This window comes from Cydia amplana, chromosome Z (genome assembly GCF_948474715.1).
Source record: "Cydia amplana chromosome Z, ilCydAmpl1.1, whole genome shotgun sequence".
Classification (NCBI taxonomy): Eukaryota; Metazoa; Arthropoda; class Insecta; order Lepidoptera; family Tortricidae; genus Cydia; species Cydia amplana.
In genome coordinates this window covers 7,302,246-7,324,374 of record NC_086096.1, presented here as the reverse complement: position 1 = coordinate 7,324,374, position 22,129 = coordinate 7,302,246, and the positions used below count along the sequence as shown (strand labels likewise).

General features: G+C 36.0%; 1 protein-coding gene across 3 annotated transcripts in view; it reads right to left on the bottom strand.

Annotated features, from left to right (window-relative positions):
• The window catches only part of LOC134661688 (forkhead box protein L2-like), a 66,880-nt gene extending 45,668 nt beyond the window's left edge, over positions 1 to 21,212 (bottom strand). For 2 of the 3 annotated variants that reach the window (XM_063517850.1, XM_063517851.1), the window contains exons 1-2: positions 20,902 to 21,212; positions 15,785 to 15,924 (exon numbers count right to left, since the gene is read on the bottom strand). In XM_063517850.1, coding sequence (XP_063373920.1) covers positions 15,785 to 15,924; position 20,902 — 141 coding nt within the window. In that variant the 5' untranslated portion in view covers positions 20,903 to 21,212. Of the gene's footprint in view, positions 1 to 15,784; positions 15,925 to 20,897 lie in introns of all 3 variants that reach the window. The other variant, XM_063517852.1, reaches the window with a different exon arrangement.
• Positions 21,213 to 22,129: the final 917 nt, after the last annotated feature.

Below are 22,129 nucleotides of genomic sequence, written 5' to 3'. Positions count from 1 at the left end.
TATCTGATGAATAAATTTTGTGTACAATAGCCGCCAGGGGGCCGATTTTTGAATTTCCACCGCTCGATTTCGTCACTTGAAAATCGGTGGAAAACGGCGAAATGCTAATTTTTGAAATACGAGCGATCGAAATTTGGAATCTATTGGTATTGACCACTCGATTTTAATTCTATTAGTAGAATTTAAATGCCTAGTAGTGGAGATATTAATTAACGAAATACACAAAATCTAGTGGTCGAAATTCAAAAATCGGCCCCCTGGTCGAAATTTGTCCGATCGAATCGGAAAAATTCTAGAAATATGTCTGATCAAGAGCAGGTATAGTAAGTAGTTATTCTAAACCAGGGATGTTGCGGATGCAGATTTTTTGATATCCGCGGATGCGGATGCGGATATTTAAAGGCTCACATCCGCGGATGCGGATGCGGATGTCAAGATTAGGTACTTAGAAAACGTCAAATATTACATTTTTCGTATATTTTTATTAAAAAAAACGAAACGTTTAGTATTTGAGCAAGAATATAGGTGCGTTATATTTAATAAACAGTAACTTCGCCGACTTTTCTGCATCTAGACGATTTCGTTATAGGTAATTACGAAATTACCTAGCACTTACGCCGCCGCTAAGACGTTCCTGTACCGACTTGTTCGACATCCGCATCCGCATAAGCTCCGCATCGATTTTATGCGGATGCGGATGTTGAAAATAATGCGGAAGTTCCGCGGTTGCGGATGCGGATGCGGATGTTCGCAACATCCCTGTTCTAAACCAACGAGTGTGAAACTTATTCATACTGTACTCGTAATTCTATTTTATTGGATATAATTGTGCGTCGTTCCAATGTTAGTCGAGTATGAGTTCCGATTATACTAATGACCGACGTACTTACCTATACTAAATGCGGTGCTAATATGCGAGGTAAGTGTCAACCGCCATAACCTCCCCCCTTAACCCGTAAAACCTCACATATAACCAGAGATCGGAAAAATTTGCGTCATTGCTCGCAATAATATGGACATGACTCCAAAATTGATTAAATAATTAATCATTTAATTAATTTCTTACCTGAGGTTTAATTTTGATTCCTAATAAATAACCAACACAAAGATTTCTTATAATGTTAAAAAAAATCAGTATGTTTTCCAAATTTTTTGTAGGTAGGTACTCATTTTTTATATCAAAAATATATTTCAGTGCTATTTATTGACTAGGGAACAAAATTAAATCTCAGGTAAAAAATTAATTAATATAATTAAATGATTAATTATTTAATCAAATTTGGAGTCATGTCCACATTCTTGCGAGCAATGACGCCAATCTCTCCGATCTCTGCATATAACCCTAAGGGTCACTTGTACCATCCAGGGTTACCCACTAACTCGAAGTTAACTGTTAATATACTGGTATCTCCGGATTTAACCGGGAAACCCCGAGTTAGTGGTTAACCCTGGATGGCGCAATTGGCCCTAAGACGTGTAGAACAATAAAGGGTATGATTTATCATGTATAATATATCACTCTTGAATATCAGTGTGACAGTGACCGTTGCATTTCGTTCGCTACTTAGCGTTAGCGATTGGCATGTTGTCTACGGGGCCAGGAAGCACTCTTTACAATTCACTAGTCTTTGCTTAATGCTTAAGACACGTGGTCAAAAAGGAATGTGACGACTATACGGTTTTGTACAAGCAGCATTTTGACGTAACCCGATCCATCGGCAACTTAAATTGTTGCAGGCACCGCGGGCACTTAAAAACTGCAATAGTTTACGCATTTGTCACACTGCGCGTGTCGGGTTGCTGACACGCGAGGCGGGCCGCGACTCCCGAGTCAGCGATACCTGACTGTTTGGCACATCTCCATGATAGACGTACGGATGCCGAATGCCGATATTATATACATACACTACACATACATGTAGCTAGAGGATTACTAATGTGAGCAGCTTCAGACATAGGGCCCGATTCGGATTTTGTAATAGACATCTATTAGATATCTTTTAGACATCGCCAAGATACGATAACGATATGTTTAAGATGTAACCTGTCAAATTTGGCATTTCCGCGGTTCTGGAGATACGTACTCTTGAACGACTTCCACAAGATAACTATTACTTAGAGATCTAATTCACATCTAATAAATATCTAACACGATGTATCGTAAAAGTGACATTGGTTGCCCGAATTGCGCTGCAAAAGAGAACTAGTTGAAATCTAAACTATAACGTATCTAGAATGGATCTAGTACGTGTCGTCTCTTGTGAATATCTTGAAGTTCGAATACGGCTGTCACTGTGTTGTATTAATTATTGCAAGCGTATAATTATACTTAAACGTGCATCGTACACAAGTTGTCTTTTAGTGTTTTGATCTATGCGAATCGGATATGCAAGTTTATACTTAATGAACAACTTTTACTACTCGTATGTATCACTTTTCGACAGCTTTTGTTAGAAATGGACTTCTACTTGTATTACAAGTTACAAGCTTTTGAGAAACGGGCCACTGAATGAGCAAATATACAGCCTCAAAGAACACATGGACATTTCATCAGCCAAATTTTATGAAGCGACCATTTTTTCGCGATTTCGAGGTTGTTTCCATAATAAAGACTGAACTGTAATAAAAAAACGTTTCACGCGCTTGTAGGTACTTTGGAATTGTGATGCTTGTTATATACTAAGTAGTACTCGACTTTAAGACCGACAAATAAAATGTAAAGTATAATAGTGCATTACGATACAAGTGCGAAAAATAAGAAATTCGAAACGAGTGGCGATACATTTTAATCGACGCAAGTTGCGAATACTATTCGCAAGTGTATTTTCGTTTTACAGTACATTATAGCCCTTTAAATTGTCGGCATAGTTGCGTAATGTGCTAATTATCGCACTAGTGCGGTTGTAAAAAATATTAATAACTAGTCAAGTTGAAGTCAGTTCATTGCATTATTGGTAGGCATTATATTATGATTTTTGTATACAGCAGTTTATTCTCTTACAGTGGGCATTGTGCCCTACACTCCAATTACTCTACAGAATGTCATCGTACTTTTAAAGGTGACCCCGTGAGGGTGTTGAAGTCTGGAACAAAAAGTACTTTATCGAGTCCAAGTGCTGATGATCGATGAGTTTGAAACAATGCGCTTTGTTGGAACGCTTTCAGAATTCGGTTTCACGTTTGGGGTTCCTCAGTTGGAGTTACAAGAACGGACTCATTTGTGAACAAAGTTTTTGACCCGAGTTTCTATAACAATATTATTTTTGGTATGCCTTGCGCCCCAAACGATGACGAGAATTCAATGGATGAAACGTCATTATTGTCAAGTAAGGACTATAAAATTAAGGTCAAAGTGGGAAATAACGTCTATAAGGTAAGACGGTCTACAAGCTCTTTCGTAGCTTTTAACTCTTGCGTATGCACACATTTAATTTTATGGTAGAACCCTACCGTGAAACTACTTATTCAGGAACATTCTTGGGACTGCAATATTTTATCAAACCACTTACTTACCTACGTATCGGCGATCGGTAGCAATCGCCAGTCCAAAAGTCCTAACTCCAGGTATTCCAATGTCTTTTTGAACTTTATAATAAGTAGCACAGTTACGGCTCTAAACAAAGGGTTCTGTTAAAGTCAAACCCTGTGGCCCTAGTGAAAAAGGGGACAAGTCCCGCGCAGCTTAGGTATAAAAGGGCATAAGTGTTACGTGAGACTTACACCCTTTTAGGCTTTTACACCTGCGATGCCCGAGACTTGTACCCTTTTTCACTAGGGCCACAGAACCGTTCTCGCACGTGTATGTGTGAATGAATAACGAGAGTTAACTCGTTCAAAAACGTAAAATAACAAAAACTCCAAGCCGTAGGTGACTAAGGACTTTACGGTTTCAAGTGCTGAAATCAGTGCTTACCTCTACTAGATTATGCATTATAAAATATAAGATCCGCGTTCACCAAAAATGTGGGTGCACACCTCTTACTCCAAAATACTTATGTGCTTTAGATCATATCAGCAAATTAATAAATATGGAACATATTTTTCAGTAAATTGTATGCGCCCATATTTTTACTCTCTAACTCAGCGATCGCAAAATTCTTACGAACGCAGACACTACTTATAGAAACGCTTATGGCCTATGACCGCTAGTCGTTATGCACGCTCTAGTGATCTATGCCTGAAATAGTAAGCGAACTATGAGTGGTCAAGAACCTTGGTTCATACCAGTACCACTCATAGGTTCGGGACATTTTGATGTCTCGGGTTCGTGTGAAACCCCTCCACTAGAGCCGTTATAAGATTAATGGTTGGAGTAGTATTGCACGCTTCCTGTACTTGTATACGCTCTATGAAATTTATGATTAGAAGTGTCGAGTTACCACGATTGAAGTTTTGCGACAATGGAGTTTCGTGTGTGACTTAGGGTTGCCGACGATTGTCTTAGAATAGATAGAAAGAATACACATCGTAAAGCCACGTTAATTGGTCACTTTATATGGAAATCTATTGAATACCGTAAAATGGGGTGAGTAGGTTTCGCGGGGAGAGGTGGGTTATGAATGGGGAGAGAAGGTTTGAGAGGGGGGTGAGAAGGGATTTTAAGGCTACTGCTACAAAAATAATGTATTCCAATTTAAAATGGAGCTATAGTAATACGCATAATAAAAAAAAATCGATCCAACATTCTTCCAAAATCACCTTTGTATGAAAAGCCCTCTCACCCCAAATACGAGGCACTACGGGGTGAGGTGGGTTTTCCTCTTTATCGTCAAAGTTATGAAATGGAACTACCCAAAATAAGATAAAAACTAAAATACAAACGTCCGGAACACTTATTATATACACCATTCAGTTTGCATATGTAAAAATAAAATGTTATCGAGGTTTGAATGTCAGTTTTGCGCCTACTTTTCAGAATAGGAATAAAATTTATGTTATTTAGTTTAGTTTATCATGATTGTAAACATTCATTCTATATACCTACCTACGTTTCAGAAAAAAGTATCTTTGGACAACACAATAAAAGTTAACGTCCGGAGTACTTAGACACATATCACGTGTTTCTTATCTGTGTCTCAAGTAGGTACTGATAAAATGTATCTCGCCCGTCCAGCGTAAAAATTAGCTTTTGACTATCTTAACTTTGCGTCTTTTCTTCGCGAACTACATATAGCAATACAATACAAGCATACAATACAATAAATGTGAACGACCCTTATTATGTCGATAGCTCTAAAAATTTTGTGCTTTTAAACAGCCTTTATAATAACAATATATAGATATGTATAAATAACGAGTTATTCGTAGTATTCAATAATTATTTATCTGACATTAATAATTTAATGTAATATCTATTTTTATTTATCTACTACATATAATTTTACGGAAGTTACATTCTCTTGCGTGTAGGTATATTTTTGAAACACCGTTGTTTTAAAATTCCAATTAAAAGGCTACCAAGAAAAATATACCTATATCCTGCCTATATCCTGGAATTATCTAAATTCCCTGAAACTATTGTCATGTCAGAAAATTCCGATAAATATTATATTGTTTTGAATAGCACAATACGTGAATTACGCGTGTTATTCAATATAAATATTTTGGCATTTTGATTCGTCGGGAATATTAAATTGAAATAAATACCTACCTACACAAACCATACAGGTACCTAACGAAATATAGAAATACATAATGGTACCGAATACATTATAACAGCGGTTCTCAATCTTTTTTTTTTGACGGAACCCTTTTGGAAAGCGAAATACTTGATGGAACCCTACAATAAAACAATAGTTTTTAGAAGTGTATTTTTTTATTAATAAGCATAATAATTATTTATTTTATTATTCTAAATTATTCTAAATTCCTGCAGGGGTGTCGCGGAACCCTAGGGTTCCGCGGAACACACTTTGAGAATGGCTGCATTATAAGTTTGTAAATAAATTCATACTTTCCAAAATCCGTTCGTATTACTACATTACATTACAATAAAATATGTACCTATGTTGATTCCAAGTCAGGCCCCATTACTTTCATTAGTAACCTGACATACAGTTCCAAGTTTTCCCGAAACTATGCCGTAAGCCAACTGAGTAGTTGGACTGTTTGGTACCAGTTGCTTCAAATATTATTCTCAACATATTCCCTTGGCTCATAATAACTACTTACTTAGGTAGCTATGTGTACTTTTTATTAATTACGATTGGATTGGTAATGATGTAGATGTTTTTAATTTAGATTAGGTATATAGTAGTGAACTAAAAAGCTCGAGCGAGAGCTTTGTTTTTAACTATTCCAAGTTCCCGAGATATTTAGCGATGTGACCGACAGATAGACGAACAGAGCTGCACAATAAGGGTTCCTGTTTAGCTTTTTGGTGCGGAACCTTAAAAAGACAATAAAAGTGCCGGTACATTACTTTAGTATGACAGTGTAGGTAGTTAGAGGAGTCTAGACCATAATTAGTAATGAGCTAATGAGTCACTTTGAGCACGAGGTTACCAAGGCATATCATGCTCTAGACGCGCAATCTGCACTTTGTAGGTCACCCGAGGTGATGATCGGAAAGAAAGTTTTATTACTTTTAGGTCCAGCAACTAGGTAACAACTTAGGTACTTACTAATATTTGAAAACATACATACATTGGTTGGTAGAGAATCCCTTATGGATTATGGATTATGAATTTTGACATTGTTCTTTATATGTGCAATAAAGTTTAAATAAATATATCTATAAAACCTTTCTAGTTCAGTTTGTTGCAGTTCCACTGTACTAAATAGGTATTGCTTTAATTGAAACGCATTTTTTTGCATTTGCTACGTAGGTACATATGAAAAACACCGAAATCACTATAGGTGTGCTTATAACATTTGAAAAGATCCCTGGTGTTCTCCAGGGCCAACGAATTCGAAAATTATAAATCATCGCCTAGGTAGTAGGTACTTTAAGTATTAATCCAAAATTCGTAAAGTTGTTCAGAGTATAGAACCGGACTCTATGTAGTACCTACATAATGTACGTCTAAAGCGCCAAGAGTAGGTAAGGGTTGAAATATCGATGCGGCCATTTTATTTACTGAAATAACCAGAATGTAAAAGGAACAACCTGGACAACTGAAAACAATTACCTACTGCTAAAGGCTGATTTGTTACAATATGACAAAAATGTTAATGTATCATTCATTACATTATATTCTGTGACATTATGCATAGGTAGGTAATTAAATATGGCATACGACTAGACCCAGCTTCATTCTTCAATTAACTAAAAAAAACCGGCCAAGTGCGAGTCAGACTCGCGCACGGAGGGTTCCGCACCATCAACACAAAATAGAGCAAAATAATCGTGTTTGTTAAAAATTTTAATATTTATTTTATTTTATTTTTGATATTTGTTGTTATAGCGGCAACAGAGATACATCATTTGTGAAAATTTCAACTGTCTAGCTATCGCGGTTCATGAGATACAGCCTGGTGACAGACGGACGGACAGCGAAGTCTTAGTAATAGGGTCCCGTTTTTTACCCTTTGGGTACGGAACCCTAAAAATACAATTAAATAATTTTGATATTAGCGTACGTTTTTGGAAAAATGCATTGTCACTAGTACAATACTTTTTATCAGGTAATACAGACGACGCGTGCGATATATTCCATTCCATAGCATACGGACGCATTGAAGATGACGTGGCAAATCGCTTCGTGCACATACTCGTACGGTATGTCGACATAAAGGATGCATTCCCTCCCCACGCCTTACGTCCGATGAAGGAACGGGGAAGATGGAATGGAGTCGTACCTACAATCAGGGATCGGAACCGGTTTTTTGCAAAATCTTAGAAATAACCATATTTTTCGAATTATTTTATACTCGAAATGTAGGATTCAGTTGTGTTTTTAGATTACGACTTTGTATTATTAGATTGCTCAATAAGAAATGAAGTAATTAGCAAAGAACGAAAAAATACTGTTTCCGTTCCCATACAAAAAATACCGGTATCCGATCCCTGCGTACAATAATGAAATATTTCAGGTACAGTATTGTGTCATTGCTTGACCCGAATGTTTCATCATTAATTTTTACCCGCTAGTAGTAAATAAGTGTTATCTTACGGTCAATCTGTTGTTCGGCCCGCGGTGAACTAGAGTCACGGACGACAGATAATATAGATTCCGGGCCTGTAACTAGAATTCATGTAGGTACCACTGAATTCATATTAGGTACACAATTCTGCACGTCTGTATAAGTATAAGCAATTTTATTATTTCCCCCGCGCAAGGTGATAATGCGTTTAAGTTTGACATGTAGGTATAAGTAGTGTAAAGGTTTTTGAAGTGAAAAGTTCTTTAGCGGCGCTGGGCACTTTTTGAGGTGGGGAAAAAATGATAAACTCGAGCTAGCGTAAGGCGATCACGTGACCGTAAGCCCCGTAATTTAGATGGCATTTAAATCAATAAAGAAAAACTCAATGTTATTTGACATTCATGTTGCGGACTCCTTTTCAAAACCTATACTTACCTTTGTTCAAATAATTTGACGTTGTCATGGCAGTATGTAAATAAACATGTCTATGAAAAAGTGTGATCTTATTTGAGAATTATAATAATATAAGTATAATAAATAAATAGAATACCTCCGCTAAACGTATGTATCGTGTTACCGGGCGTCGGTAACATAGTGAGGTGAGTTTTCACTTCTATCGGCACTCCCGGAGTGCAGCCCGTTGGTTTTTATTATCAAGTGTTTTCTTTGCTAAATACGATTCAAGAATCTATCTTTTAAGAAGTGGAAAGAACCAACCATGCTGATAATAAAGGCGCGAATTGAAATTCAACTTGAATCGTTGAAAATTTTAAGTTATTTAGTGAAATTTTATCTGTTTTCTGGTTGAGCGAAAACGTATTGTCGGGGAGGTGTATTCATACTTAGGATTAAAAAATATGACAACCATCACACTTAATCACAATGTTACACCAATCAGCCAATGCAGCATGTACTTTCAGTCATCTTTTTCGTTAAAATAATTGTTTAAAGGAAAGCTTATACATACAAATACCAGAAAATACGTGAAAAAAACATACAGACGTTGGTTTTTTCTCATATACATATTTCCTGTTTACATAAAGTTTCATTTTTTTAACTATCGATGTAGGTATTTTAATAAACTAGGCATTTCCAAACTAACTAATTGCACAGGATAGCTCCAGTATCAATTCATATCAATAGTCGCAAGAATAAAAGTCAAGACAACAAGGTCGGTCTCGGTGATATAACCGTGACGAGGGCGATAAGACCCTGTTCTGATACCGCATGTACTCCGACTTGACAACCCACGTCATCACATAACCAGCTCATATGAAAGTTATTATTGTAAATACTCGATTAACTGTGTGAAACTAGAAAAATATTTACAAACAAAATTCAATTGACACTGATTAAAACGAGCTATAGGCTTTTGCAAATTGATCATGAGATTCGTTTTTAATGTGCGTAATTAGTATTTTAAGTAAATATTATGCTGTTTGGTTTATTTATTTAATAAACATAGGTTGAGTACAAACGATAAATAATTTATACTTAGTTATAAAGAAGACGGGAATCCCAAAGCTAGAGGAACGTGGAGTAAATATCAGTCTCCTGAAGTAGTACCGATATCGAAAACATTTTAAAAATGTTGACAAAAATGAAAAACTAATAAATGCATTGCCATATTAACATTGTCGTTACATTCTCTTTTTTATTTTATATATTACTAGCTGTTGCCAGCGACTTCGTCCGCGTGGATTTGTATGTTGGTGGTAATATATTCTACATGAGCATAGAGCATTAATGCGGCAAAATATAGTAGTCTTCTTCTTTTTCTTTAATTACCATGCCCTAACGGATGTCGGCGACCACCTAAAGAAGATAGCAGTAGGGACTGTTAATAATTATACAAAGCATGAAATTTGTCTGTCACAAACTACTCATGAAGTTTCAAGCTCCCTAACTGAAAAAAAAATTCTCGATAGTATCCCTCTTGCGTGGCCCTTAGAAGATTTTCAACTCCACTATTTAAAAAAAAATCGCGCCCGATGCATACTTTCAACCCTTTTTCACCACATTGAGGGATGAATTTTCAAAAACGCTGAAATGAGTTTTCTTCTCTTTTAATAAAATACATTTTTACGAAGTTTCAAGTTCCTGGCTAAATTTGAACCCCATACAAACTTTCAACCCCTTTTTAACCCTTTTAACTCATGACCAGCACCGCACTCACAAAAATGTTTGTTCTCCATACAAAGTTTCAACCTCTTTTTCACCACCTTGTGAGATAAATTTTCAAAAACGCTGAAATTGCTTTTTTTGTATTCTAATAATATGCTTTTGTACAAAGATTCAAGCCCCGCACTCACAAAACTGTTTGTTCTCCATACAAAGTTTCAACCTCTTTTTCACCACCTTGAGAGATGAATTTTCAAAAACGCTGAAATTACTTTTCTTGTATTCTAATAATATGCCTTCATACAAAGATTCAAGTCCCGTACTCAAAAATCTCCATACAAATTTTCAACCCCTTTTTAACCCATTTAAGGGATTTAAGGGGACTTTTCCTGTCTTTTAATAATATCCCCAAATACAAAGATTCAAGTCCCGCGCTCGAAAAAATGTTTGATATTCATACAAACTTTCAACCCTTTTTTCACCACCTTAGGAGATGAATTTTCAAAAACGCTGAAATTAGTTTTCTTGTATTTTAATTTAATACCTTTTTGCAAAGTTTCGAACTCCTAACTTAAAATAAAATTTGCACCCCAAGACGAACTTTCATCCCCTTTTTAACCCCCTCAGGGGTTGAATTCCCGAAAACCTTGCAATAACTTTTTTTTTCTAATCGGCTATTATGCCTTTCTAAGAAGTTTCAAAGCATTTGTAATGGATTCAAACTTTCAACCCCTTTTTATCCCTGTTAGGGGATGAATTTTCAAAAACGCTGAAATTACTTTTCGTGTCTTATAATAATATCCCCATATACAAAGTTTCAAGTCCTGCGCTCGAATTTTTTTTTAATTTCCATACAATCTTTCAACCCCTTTTTCTCCACCTTAGGGGATGAATTTTCCAAAACGCTGAAATTAGTATTCTTGTATTTTTAACCGACTTCCAAATCTAAAAGGAGGAGGTTATCAATTCGGTTTGTTACTCCATATCTCCGTCATTACTGGACCGATTTTGAAAATTATTTTTTTGATTGTATGTATATGCATACAGATTGGTCCCGTTTTTGTCAAAACCCAGTTCTGATGATGGGATCCATGAGGAATCGAGGGAACTCCTCAAATCTTAAAGGCACACATATAGTGATTTTTGTATTTTTATCAACAAATCAAGCATATACATTCAAAAAAGTGACATTTGATGAAGTGGAACTGCTGATGATGATCAGAACGGAACTCTTCAACGATGCATAGCACACGTCTGACGATTTGTCCTCTTCGTTATGTTTGTTAAGCAAGTTAACTTTTAAGCCACAATTTTGTCAAGCTCGAGTTCTGATGATGGGATCCACGAGGAATCGAGGGAACTACTCCAATCTTAAAGGCATGCGTATAGAGATTTTTGTATTTTCATCAGAAAATCGAGCATTTTCATTAAAAACTGTCGCATTTGATGAAGTGGAACTGCTGATGATGATCATAACGGAACTCTTCAACGACGCATAGCTCGCATTTGGCGATTTGTCCTTTTCGTTATGTTTATTAAGCAAGTTAGGTTTTTAGGCACATTTATGTCAATCTCAAGTCCTGAACATGGTATCCATGAGGAATCGAGGGAACTTCTCAAATCTTAAAGGCATCCGTATAGAATTTTATATATTTTCATCAGAAAATCAAGCATTTACATTAAAAACTGTGGCATTTGATGAAGTGGAACTGCTGATGATGATCAGAACAGAACTCCTCAACGACGCATAGTACACGTTTTGTGATTTTCAATTTCGATTTTGACTTGGATTGGGCCCCGGACTCCGGACTCGGACCCGTACTCGGACTCGGACCCAGACCCGGACCTTGACCCGGAAAACCACTATGATACCTAAACTAAATCAACCACTATGATTACCATAAAATGTATACATATTACCAAATAAAGTATAAGCACCGTTAAGTGGGTTAGGCTAGTAGTTAGAGAAGTCGGTTTTTTTCTATTAAAGATTATGATAATATATCTTTTTACGAACTTTTAAATTCCTAGCTCAAAATAAAACTTGTACCCCATACAACCTTTCATCCCCTTTTTAACCCCCTTAGGGGTTGAATTTTTCAAAATCGCTTCTTATCTCTTGTACACTTTATAAATGCAACCTGATGTGCAAAATTCAACTTTCTAGCTTTTGTAGTTTCGGCTGTGCGTTGATGAATCAGTCAGTCAGTCAGGACACTTGCATTTATATATATATAGATTTAGCATATTTTATCTTTGATAGATATTTGAAAATAAATAATATACTGTCACGTTTATTGATAAGTCTAATATTAATTTATAAGTAGAACAATTAAAATATAAGCCAATGAATAATAAATAAAAATTGGTTACGTAGAAATTTTATGTGAGATGTCTATGTGATAAATATTAAAGATGGGAATAATTGTTACATTTTGTCTACTTAGGTATTTATACGTATCACAACAAACGTTTTTAAATCTTTATAGCGAGTGTAGAACTAACTGTCGTAAAATCATACCCGCACGTTTTTTTTTTAATATTTAATAAATCTGGTAACATTTGACCAATAAAGTTTCACGTGCAAACACATTGCAGACTGCTTTACGGCAATGTGCAGTTATTGGTCGAACGACCGTCGCCGGATTCGAATTCGAAGCCACAAAACCGATCCAGTACGCCTTATGCCACTACCACTGTCTTATGTAGATACGACTATTCGACTTTTCGTCGAAATTCAACGCCAGGTTTCATACCTTTCAATTATTTTTATTTTCACGACTTCAGGTGTAATTCATCTTTACAAACGCCGAACTGCTTTTTGTTTTTAACTTTCGTCCAAATTCAAGGTGTTTATTGCATGGGTAGTTTGTGATTATTTGTTTTATAGTTGCTGTCGTTTTATAGTATAAATACAGTGCTCAAAAGTATAAAATAATTCAGCGCGCAATACTTATTTCACAGTATGTAAACCTACGAGTACGTCTTGTTTTAATTTGGGGGTATATCAAAAATACTATGGTCAAGTAATTAAAGCGTCATTATCATTACTATAGGGTGAAACAAAACACTCGTCTATAAATGTAATATTAGAGAAAGGCGAGGGCTCGAGTGTAACAGGTAAATAGTTAAAGTGTTAAAGCCCGCTTATTTGGCCACTCACCTTTAACTTAAAGGTGAGTGGGCAAATAAGCGAAGTGTTCAATACTATCCCTTCGATTTGTGTAAGATTGCTCCCTATTCTACAAATAAGGATATAATTGTTGTAAAGTAACATCTAGAGATAGGTACATTATCTATAAGGCAAATAAACATAAAAGGGTTGTAAATTGAAATTGAACATTATAGGTAAAAAATTGCGTATATTTTTATTATAATTATCATTTTTATGTTTTCTTAAAAACATAATTCTTCCTAGTTTTACTTCTACAGAAATTAGTTCTCTATTGAATTATCGTTCTGTACATTTATTTTGAAAGCCGTACTCTTAAATGGAACATAACATTGTAAGTTACTCACGAGGGTCTACATACTTACTTTGTTAGAACGATTTCTAAAATCTGTTTGTGAAGCATGTTTTTTTGTAATTGAGAGTGCCCTAACCGATTAAAATGGTAATGTTTGATAACCTGAACTGAACATTGGGTAAGTCAATGTCATATTGATTGTTATAAAAATATTTACCTAGGTACCAACTGATTCTGTGTCGTGTGATAAACGTGAATTGAATGATTTGGGGCGGTGCGCACAACGAACTTTTCAAAACACTAAGAATATTCAAGCAACATAGAAAATAGAAGACTATGAATCGATATTTTTTTATAGATAGTTTCCGATTCTATACAATGTAGGTAAGCCAATAATTCAATAATTTCACCATATGTCCTAAAAAATCTTCCCCTGAGTTACAAAAACGTTCCATACGTGTACAGTATATACACTTTTATTGTCAAGTAGGTACCAAATTTTGACTTTAACGTAGGTATGTACCTTTTTATTACTACCTCGCACAACGTATCAGCATTGCGATACAGCGAGGAAATGTCGCCAGCATCCTTGGTACAATGCCTCAAGGGCCTATTTTAGATTTAAGATAGTTTTTAATTTCTTTTAGTAATACCACTGCACTGTAGGTATATATCTTGTTTGTAAATAAATGATTATTGAATTTGTATTACTCAAATGTTACATTTCTTAATAAATTAATGTGCTATGTATGCTTTAAAAAAATGTCTACAAACATTTTACGTGACAGCTATTCCATATAAAAAGCGGCCAAGTGCGAGTCGGACTCGCCCATGAAGGGTTCCGTATTTAGGCGATTTATGACGTATAAAAAAAAATACTTACTAGATCTTGTTCAAACCAATTTTCGGTGGAAGTTTACATGGTAATGTACATCATATATTTTTTTTAGTTTTATCATTCTCTTATTTTAGAAGTTACAGGGGGGGGGGGGGACACATTTTACCACTTTGGAAGTGTCTCTCGCGCAAACTATTCAGTTTAGAAAAAAATGATATTAGGCACCTCAATATCATTTTTGAAGACCTATCCATAGATACCCCACACGTATGGGTTTGATGAAAAAAAAATTTTTGAGTTTCAGTTCGAAGTATGGGGAACCCCAAAAATTTATTGTTTTTTTTTTCTATTTTTGTGTGAAAATCTTAATGCGGTTCACAGAATACATCTACTTACCAAGTTTCAACAGTATAGTTCTTATAGTTTCGGAGAAAAGTGGCTGTGACATACGGACGGACAGACAGACGGACAGACGGACAGACGGACAGACGGACAGACAGACAGACAGACAGACATGACGAATCTATAAGGGTTCCGTTTTTTACCATTTGGCTACGGAACCCTAAAAATGAACTTCCATTGGGACCATCATTCGACGCGAGAGGTATAGATGTTATGAGTCTCTGTCACTCTACTGGGTCGACCTCGATTCGCCCGCTCTCGCGTAACCAATGGCAATAGGTGCTTAGGGCCAAGTCCGTTTGCGTAAAGACAAAGGCTGACTCACATACTGGTGCACGGGGTGGAGGTAGAATTTCAATTTACGTGCGTCGAGGATTACACGTCGTTTCTGAAGAGTAAGAAGTTGAAATATACCTACGTAGGTAGGTTTCTAAATAGCAGATGCACCTAAATATAACTAACCTTAACAGAACCTTAAGAATTACCAAAATATTCAACCCGATCTGGATTTTAATTTCTTGTTCTGAAACGGTTACAGATTTGATTTCTGTACCTGTCAACAGTGACATAACAGGGGCCTTACCGTGATTCCTTATTGCGATTCTGTTTAGGACCTAAACTGAATTGCTAAGGGACGGAGTTATGCGACTTATATAGCTCCGTCCTTTAGCAATTCAGTTTAGATCTTAAACAGAATCGCAATAAGAACGTCATGGTAAGGCCCTATCAGTTTCAGAACAATTAAAGTCAGAATCGGGCTTTTTGGACTTTTCATATACCAATAGTAAGGAGTCACGCGTTTTGATACACACAGCGTGCACACATACAGTCAGCGTGACATCATCCGTCGCGCGACGTGCCTAGGACTTACCGTCGGGTGCATATGCGGGTGGGAGTAGAGTTGCATCCTGCGCGCGTCCACATACAGGTCGTTCATGACGAACGGGTAGCCGGTCAGCGCGACATCGCCGCTGCCGTCGTGCAGCTCGTCATCATCCGTCGTGCGGGCCACTGCGACAAAGTTTGCAAAGTTTAACATCAATCTCGCTAGATGGCGGGATTAAGGGTCATATGGTCAGGATTGTTCTTTGTTTACTAACTCGAAGGATAGAGTTAACACCATACATCATCCAGGCAGAGATAATTGCTCCAGACTGTGATGGAGTTCTGAAATATATCTAATGTTCTCAGTCATTCTCAGTGTTTCTGTAATGTCATTGGCATGAAGTTATACGAAAGGCATAGGTATACGAAACTCTCTAAAATTTGACTTCAAATGCCTGAATTAGGTACTAGGGTATTTTAAATTTCTATTTAATCGTTAAGTAAATAGACAGGTAGAGTAAATAATAGCCGGGCTTAAAGTAATGACTGTGATGAGGTAGCCAAGACAGTGTTTTTGTGCAAGCTTATGGATTTATAATAACGCATTTTCCTTTTTTTGACCGAGCTCAAGAGCGTCACCGTTTCAGCTTGGGCAAAAACGCTTTCGTATAACCGGGCTGTCCTTAGCCTCTACAACAGGCTGCATTTATCAACCGATTGTCGTAAAATTTTGTGAACAGGGTTCGATAGTTACATACATAGATTTTCTATCAATTCATTTTTAGAACAGTTTTCAAAATTGAGGAAGCACACATTGCATACAAGTTCATGTGTAATAGCATATTGCTCAAATGTGTAAGTGATTATCTTTGTTACAAATCAGCCTTTTTACCACCAACTGTATCATTTCTCCTTCGAAGCCCGGTATGCAGTTCCCGTACAGTCATAAATGAATACATTATACTTTAATAATCGCAAGTATTATTGAAAAAATCGCACTTGACAACAAAACGTACACAAAGCCGGCAGCAGTGGCGACATCTGTCCTAACTTTTCAGTGTGCCTCCTCATTATTATTTGTTATGTTACGACAGACTCGAGAGTTCTACAGCTCACAGAGCCAATAGAGTTAAATCAATTTACTGCAAAATTTTAAGCCTCTTCTTCATACACTCACTAGAAGTACCTAGTTAATGATAGTATATGTACTATTATAATGATGTACATAGGTACTTATATGTAGTCATAAATGTTAACTTCATTTTGAATCCAACGTAGGTATTTTAATAATTCTTACTCTGACTTAAAATTTTCAAGGTCTCAATACCCTGGCGCAATGATATTAATTACTGATATTACTTTGTCGAAAATGCATTAAGACCTATTAACACGCACGTAAGCTATTTATAACTCATCAGCCAGTAATCAAATTACATACACCTATAGTACGTATGTACGTATATCTTTATTGCTTACTTCGGTACTTCCATGCGCTGATGTAGCATTACGCAGTCACACTAACTTTTTAATAATTGCATAACTAAAACTCGGTCAATTATCTGACCTAATGTAACATCGCTACCTTACCAACCTACGAGTATGTTGAATGTTGTGTGAGGCCATTGAGGTGGGTAGTTTTGTATATTATAATCTTGACAGAGATTCATATATTTTTCCCCAGTTTCCCGTTGACCACGAACGCGAAACTTCGATACGTAGGTATTTTATATCCCTTGAAATATTTTAATGTGATACCAACCAACTTAGTCAATTGTTTAAGGTACCTACTATTTCTTGCGCAATATATTCCAAATTCACGGGCTACGGACGGATATTCCTAATTATTATAAATGCGAAAATGGCTCTATCTGTCTGCCTATTACCTGCATTCACGCTTAAATTTTTAGTTACAAGTTTAGTTCCCAACTTCCGACCATGTAAAACTCCACTAACAAACAAAACAGGTGAAAAAAAATTCTAGTTGTTACCATCGATAAAAATTTGGTGGTGCAATCAGTCGCTGGTGAGAATAACCAATTTTACATTGACATAGTTTGACATCTAGGAAATTAATGAATAGGTTTCTACCTGCTAGATTTAAATGTACCTACCTACGAAACATTTATTGCAATGGTTTTTTTTAAATACGCAAAATATTGTCCATTACAACATGTGAATCAGGAAAACATAGTATTAATATTAGTTGGAATTGATTAATCCTTATTGGGTAGTCTTCTATAATTAAACTGAAAATATTTCAAGAAAGTCGCGAATTTCACTGCAAATGGTGGGCGTGGCAACAAGAAAATAATTGCGGAGGGTATTGACTTGTATTCTCAGCTTTACCAAGAACCCGTCACATTAAGAAACCTAGTAATATTAAGGCTATAGTTAAAAAGGCACTGATAGAGATAAATGTAAAAAGACGCAGTAGCATGTAATAATATTTAATGGTAATTCAATAATTTGATAGGGGTTGCTCCCCATGTCCCTTAGTTCATATAATCTTAAAAATGTAAGATTAGTACTAAGTAATTGGAATGTAATTCTATAGAAATATAAACAGTTTTTTTTACATCGTACCTAAGTACAAGATGATTTTCCTGCTAAATGGAGCATGTAAGATGAAAGGTACCTAATTAGAGGTTTATTACATTCACTGAGGTTGTCTTAGGGCGGTTTCAGACTAGCGTTTTATACAAGCGTACGCGTACGTACGTGTAACCTCGTATGGTAGACCACATGTAGGGAAAAGTAACGCACGTGTAAGCTCGTAAAAATCAAATGTAGGGAAATGTAATGCGTATATAATAAGCTCCTACCGCTGAAACGACCGTATACGCGCAGAAAAATACGCCAGGCTGAAACTGTCGCATAATAAAACTTTTATTCATCTTGGTACAGTGCCTCAAGGGCCTATCTTAGATTTAAGCTAGTTATTAATAGTCTAGAATTTTGTTTATAAGTTTCATCCAATAGTCGTGCATAATAGTCCTTACGTCAAAGTTTCATTTTGAATGATTTTGGACGAGCACTCGTTTTTGCCAGGAACATTTCTAGAGTCTGTCTACCACTGACTACGCTACATGACAGACTTTGCAGCTTTGAAAAGGTTGGGAACTGTCACTAACAAGATCATATTTTTATATAAACTTGATATTGATGGTCGAGCTTCCATACTGTGTCGCTTGCCAAGTCGGTGCATCCTTACAGGTGGAAAAACGTTTTTTATAATGTACCGGGGTCGTTAACTTTTATATTATTCTCCACAAACTTAATTAGGTACAGTTCATTTAAGTTTACGAAAAGGTCAATTTAAATATTCCAGCGTCTGTAGTCTGTACTCTGTTCACCTTTTGTATTTGAAATAGTTTTTAAAGAGGTTTATAATTACTGGATTTAACTAATTTTAGGACAATTAATTAAGCTATAAAAAATATAAAATTCTATCCTTTTCAATTAAACCCATAACCTATACATTTTATTTTATATAAATATGATGAAAATGAAAATTTAGTTATTTTGTAGGGTACATAGCAACAGTACCGGCATTCAAACATCTTGATATGACATTCGGTAGGCGCATTGCATTTCGATTCCACCAATATGTTAGTTACTTACGAGTGAGGTGTCTTTCGGGTAAAGTCTTTTGTAGTTATCCAAACAAGATCCGATTTTAATTCGAATGCTAGTCTACATATATCAGTTTAAGGGTGCGTTTCGACCAGGGATGTGTTGCGAAGGATGTGTTTTTAAGAATCTTTAGAATCACTGCACACTGAGCGAGGAAAACAAATGAAGTGATTCTATTGGGTTTGGGTCTTAACAAACACATCCCTCGCAATCCATCCTCGTACATCTCTGGTCGAAACCCGCCCTAAAAGCGCTGTGCAAAGCTTTAACGTAACTTTTGTGAGTATATACATGTTATGATACTGTATACTATTTATACAAAATCTGCACGACATTTCGAATAATATTGTAGTTTTTGATATCCAGCAGCGCCATCTATAGTGTTTGTTTAAATATGGAACTCTTATGTACCAAATAGGTTTTGATATGAATTGCTGTCATTTCATTCTGTCACACAATAAATAGCCTTCGGTTAACATGCACGTATTTCAATTATAGGTTTTGGGCCCAGGACGCTTCCACTAGTCAAATCAGTTTCTTTTTTCGAACTGTCAGAACGATTTTGCTACAATGGCATTTATATGAAACACTACCATGTGACGTCACAATCAAATAACGTACTCTTTATAGTTTTATACGGGTTTTAAAATAAAATTTGTATCTAAAAATAACTGCTGTCTACGTTTCTCTACTAATCTTCTGGTAATTTATTTAATGCATGGTGTAATAATTTATTTTAAATACAGTCAAATACCCTATACTATTGGCGAAAGCGGGTAAAGAATTAATATTCTGTTAAAATATTTTATTTATTTAAAAAAAAGCATTTCTCACTTATTTTTCTATTAAAATGTTTAACATAACGATTTTTACCTTGGTTTGTTTTTAGAATGCTGAGTATCACATGCTATAAAGGATAAGTACTTCAAATGCTTATTTTACAAAATGTTTGTAGAGTTTTAATCGTTACGTAAATATAGTTGGTCAAACCAAATTGTCAGTAAAATGGAACAAAAAAAACTGTACTTGTCCTTTTCTTTTGGGTGCTAGTACTTGTGTAAAACAAAGATAGTATAATTCTCTCTGTCTATGTTTGAAATGCGACAGTCCTTTGACAAACTATACCTACCTAATACCTAATACTAATTAATGTTCACTTTTTCGTCTTAATGTCAGGCATAATAATAATTATATGCATGTACCTATATTATATTGGAATTTTTGGTAACCACTTTAATATACACAAGTACCGTCAAGATCACATTAACTTTGAAACTTTGACTTAATTGCTTAATGAGATGAGAGTAGGTATACTGTTTTATGGGTATTTTTATCAACAGTATAAGCATTTCTATCCAATATTGACTTATATTTGTTTACCAAAACACAGTTTTATGTTTTTGTAATAAACGAGTATTTTACAGTGCATAAATCACAGTTAACAAGCTATAAAAGTTGACCGCCCACCGAAAGCCCGATCGCTCATTAATTTATCTCAACTCTGCTTCTACTTTTATATTACTCACCCACTTTTTATAAATTTAGGCTTTCCAATTCAGCTCAAAAGTCCATGAAGCTTTACATAGCGGGCATCCTTGTTGTGTCACAGATAAAAAAAACAGTCCACACGTAAACAACTTTTTTTTTTAGAATTTATTATAAGTTTTAAGAAAATCGCGTGATTTGGGCGGGCGGACGCAGTGCGTTGCGCGCCGAACGAGTGTGCGAGCGATGGCCGACCGACGGACTGGCTTAGGTTGCGCTATACTCGCTACCGCCAAATCACGGCACACCAACACCGCACTGAAACCTGAAAACAAATCATACCGAGACACATTTCGAAAAAAGGAAACTTTAAATGCGATCGGCATTCCTTTTTTAAATTCGTTAAAAAACCCTACAAAATAATGACGAAAATCATAAAGTTTTCACAAGGAAAACCAAATCTTGGTCTTGCGGTCGGTGGGGCAAGACGGAGTGCTATTGGTGGGTTTGAGCGGCCCGACACCAATGGCGTGAGAAGGAGGAGCCTTGTAACCGCTTTGAAATTTGGCGAGTGACGGTTCCTCCCCAATTTCCGTCTTTTGGGTTTGAATAATGTAGAAATATCGGGGCAGCCTTTCCGACCTTACGCCGCATGTACCTGCAACATGTGCTTACCTATTTGTAACTCTATAGCGCAGCAAACTGACTCTGAACATATAAGCTAATTTGTACTTAACTAACGCAAAACTCGCAAAAGTATCGTAGTTGCTGTCAGTCAGTCAATTAATTTTATGCATAAATAGGTACAGTCACGCTCCGTGATCGTTACGCCATTGAGGGTTCTAGCTAAATTGGACTTTACACAGCGTAACTATGGATAAACCAATTTAGCTAGGACCCTAAATGGAGTAACAATCCCGTGTGGTGACTGTACATAACCTTACATAAAGGAAAGGTATTAAAGGTCTTGTAAAAGTATAATGTTGCTGCTGACAATGGATAAAACAGTGATCTCATAATTCATCATATTCAAACTGGTAATTTAGGGCAAAAAGTGTTTTACAGTACATATGGGGCTACTTTTCCGCACTAGTGCGTAAAATAGAACTTTTCGTGCGTATGTCGAAACTTTAAAGTGCCATATGTACTGAAAAACGTTGTTCGATACACGTGCGAATGGGTAATTCGCAACTCGTGTCGATTTAAAACACTCCCTTCGGTCGTGTTTTAATTTGTCGCCACTCGTTTCGAATTTCCTCTTTTTCGCACTTGT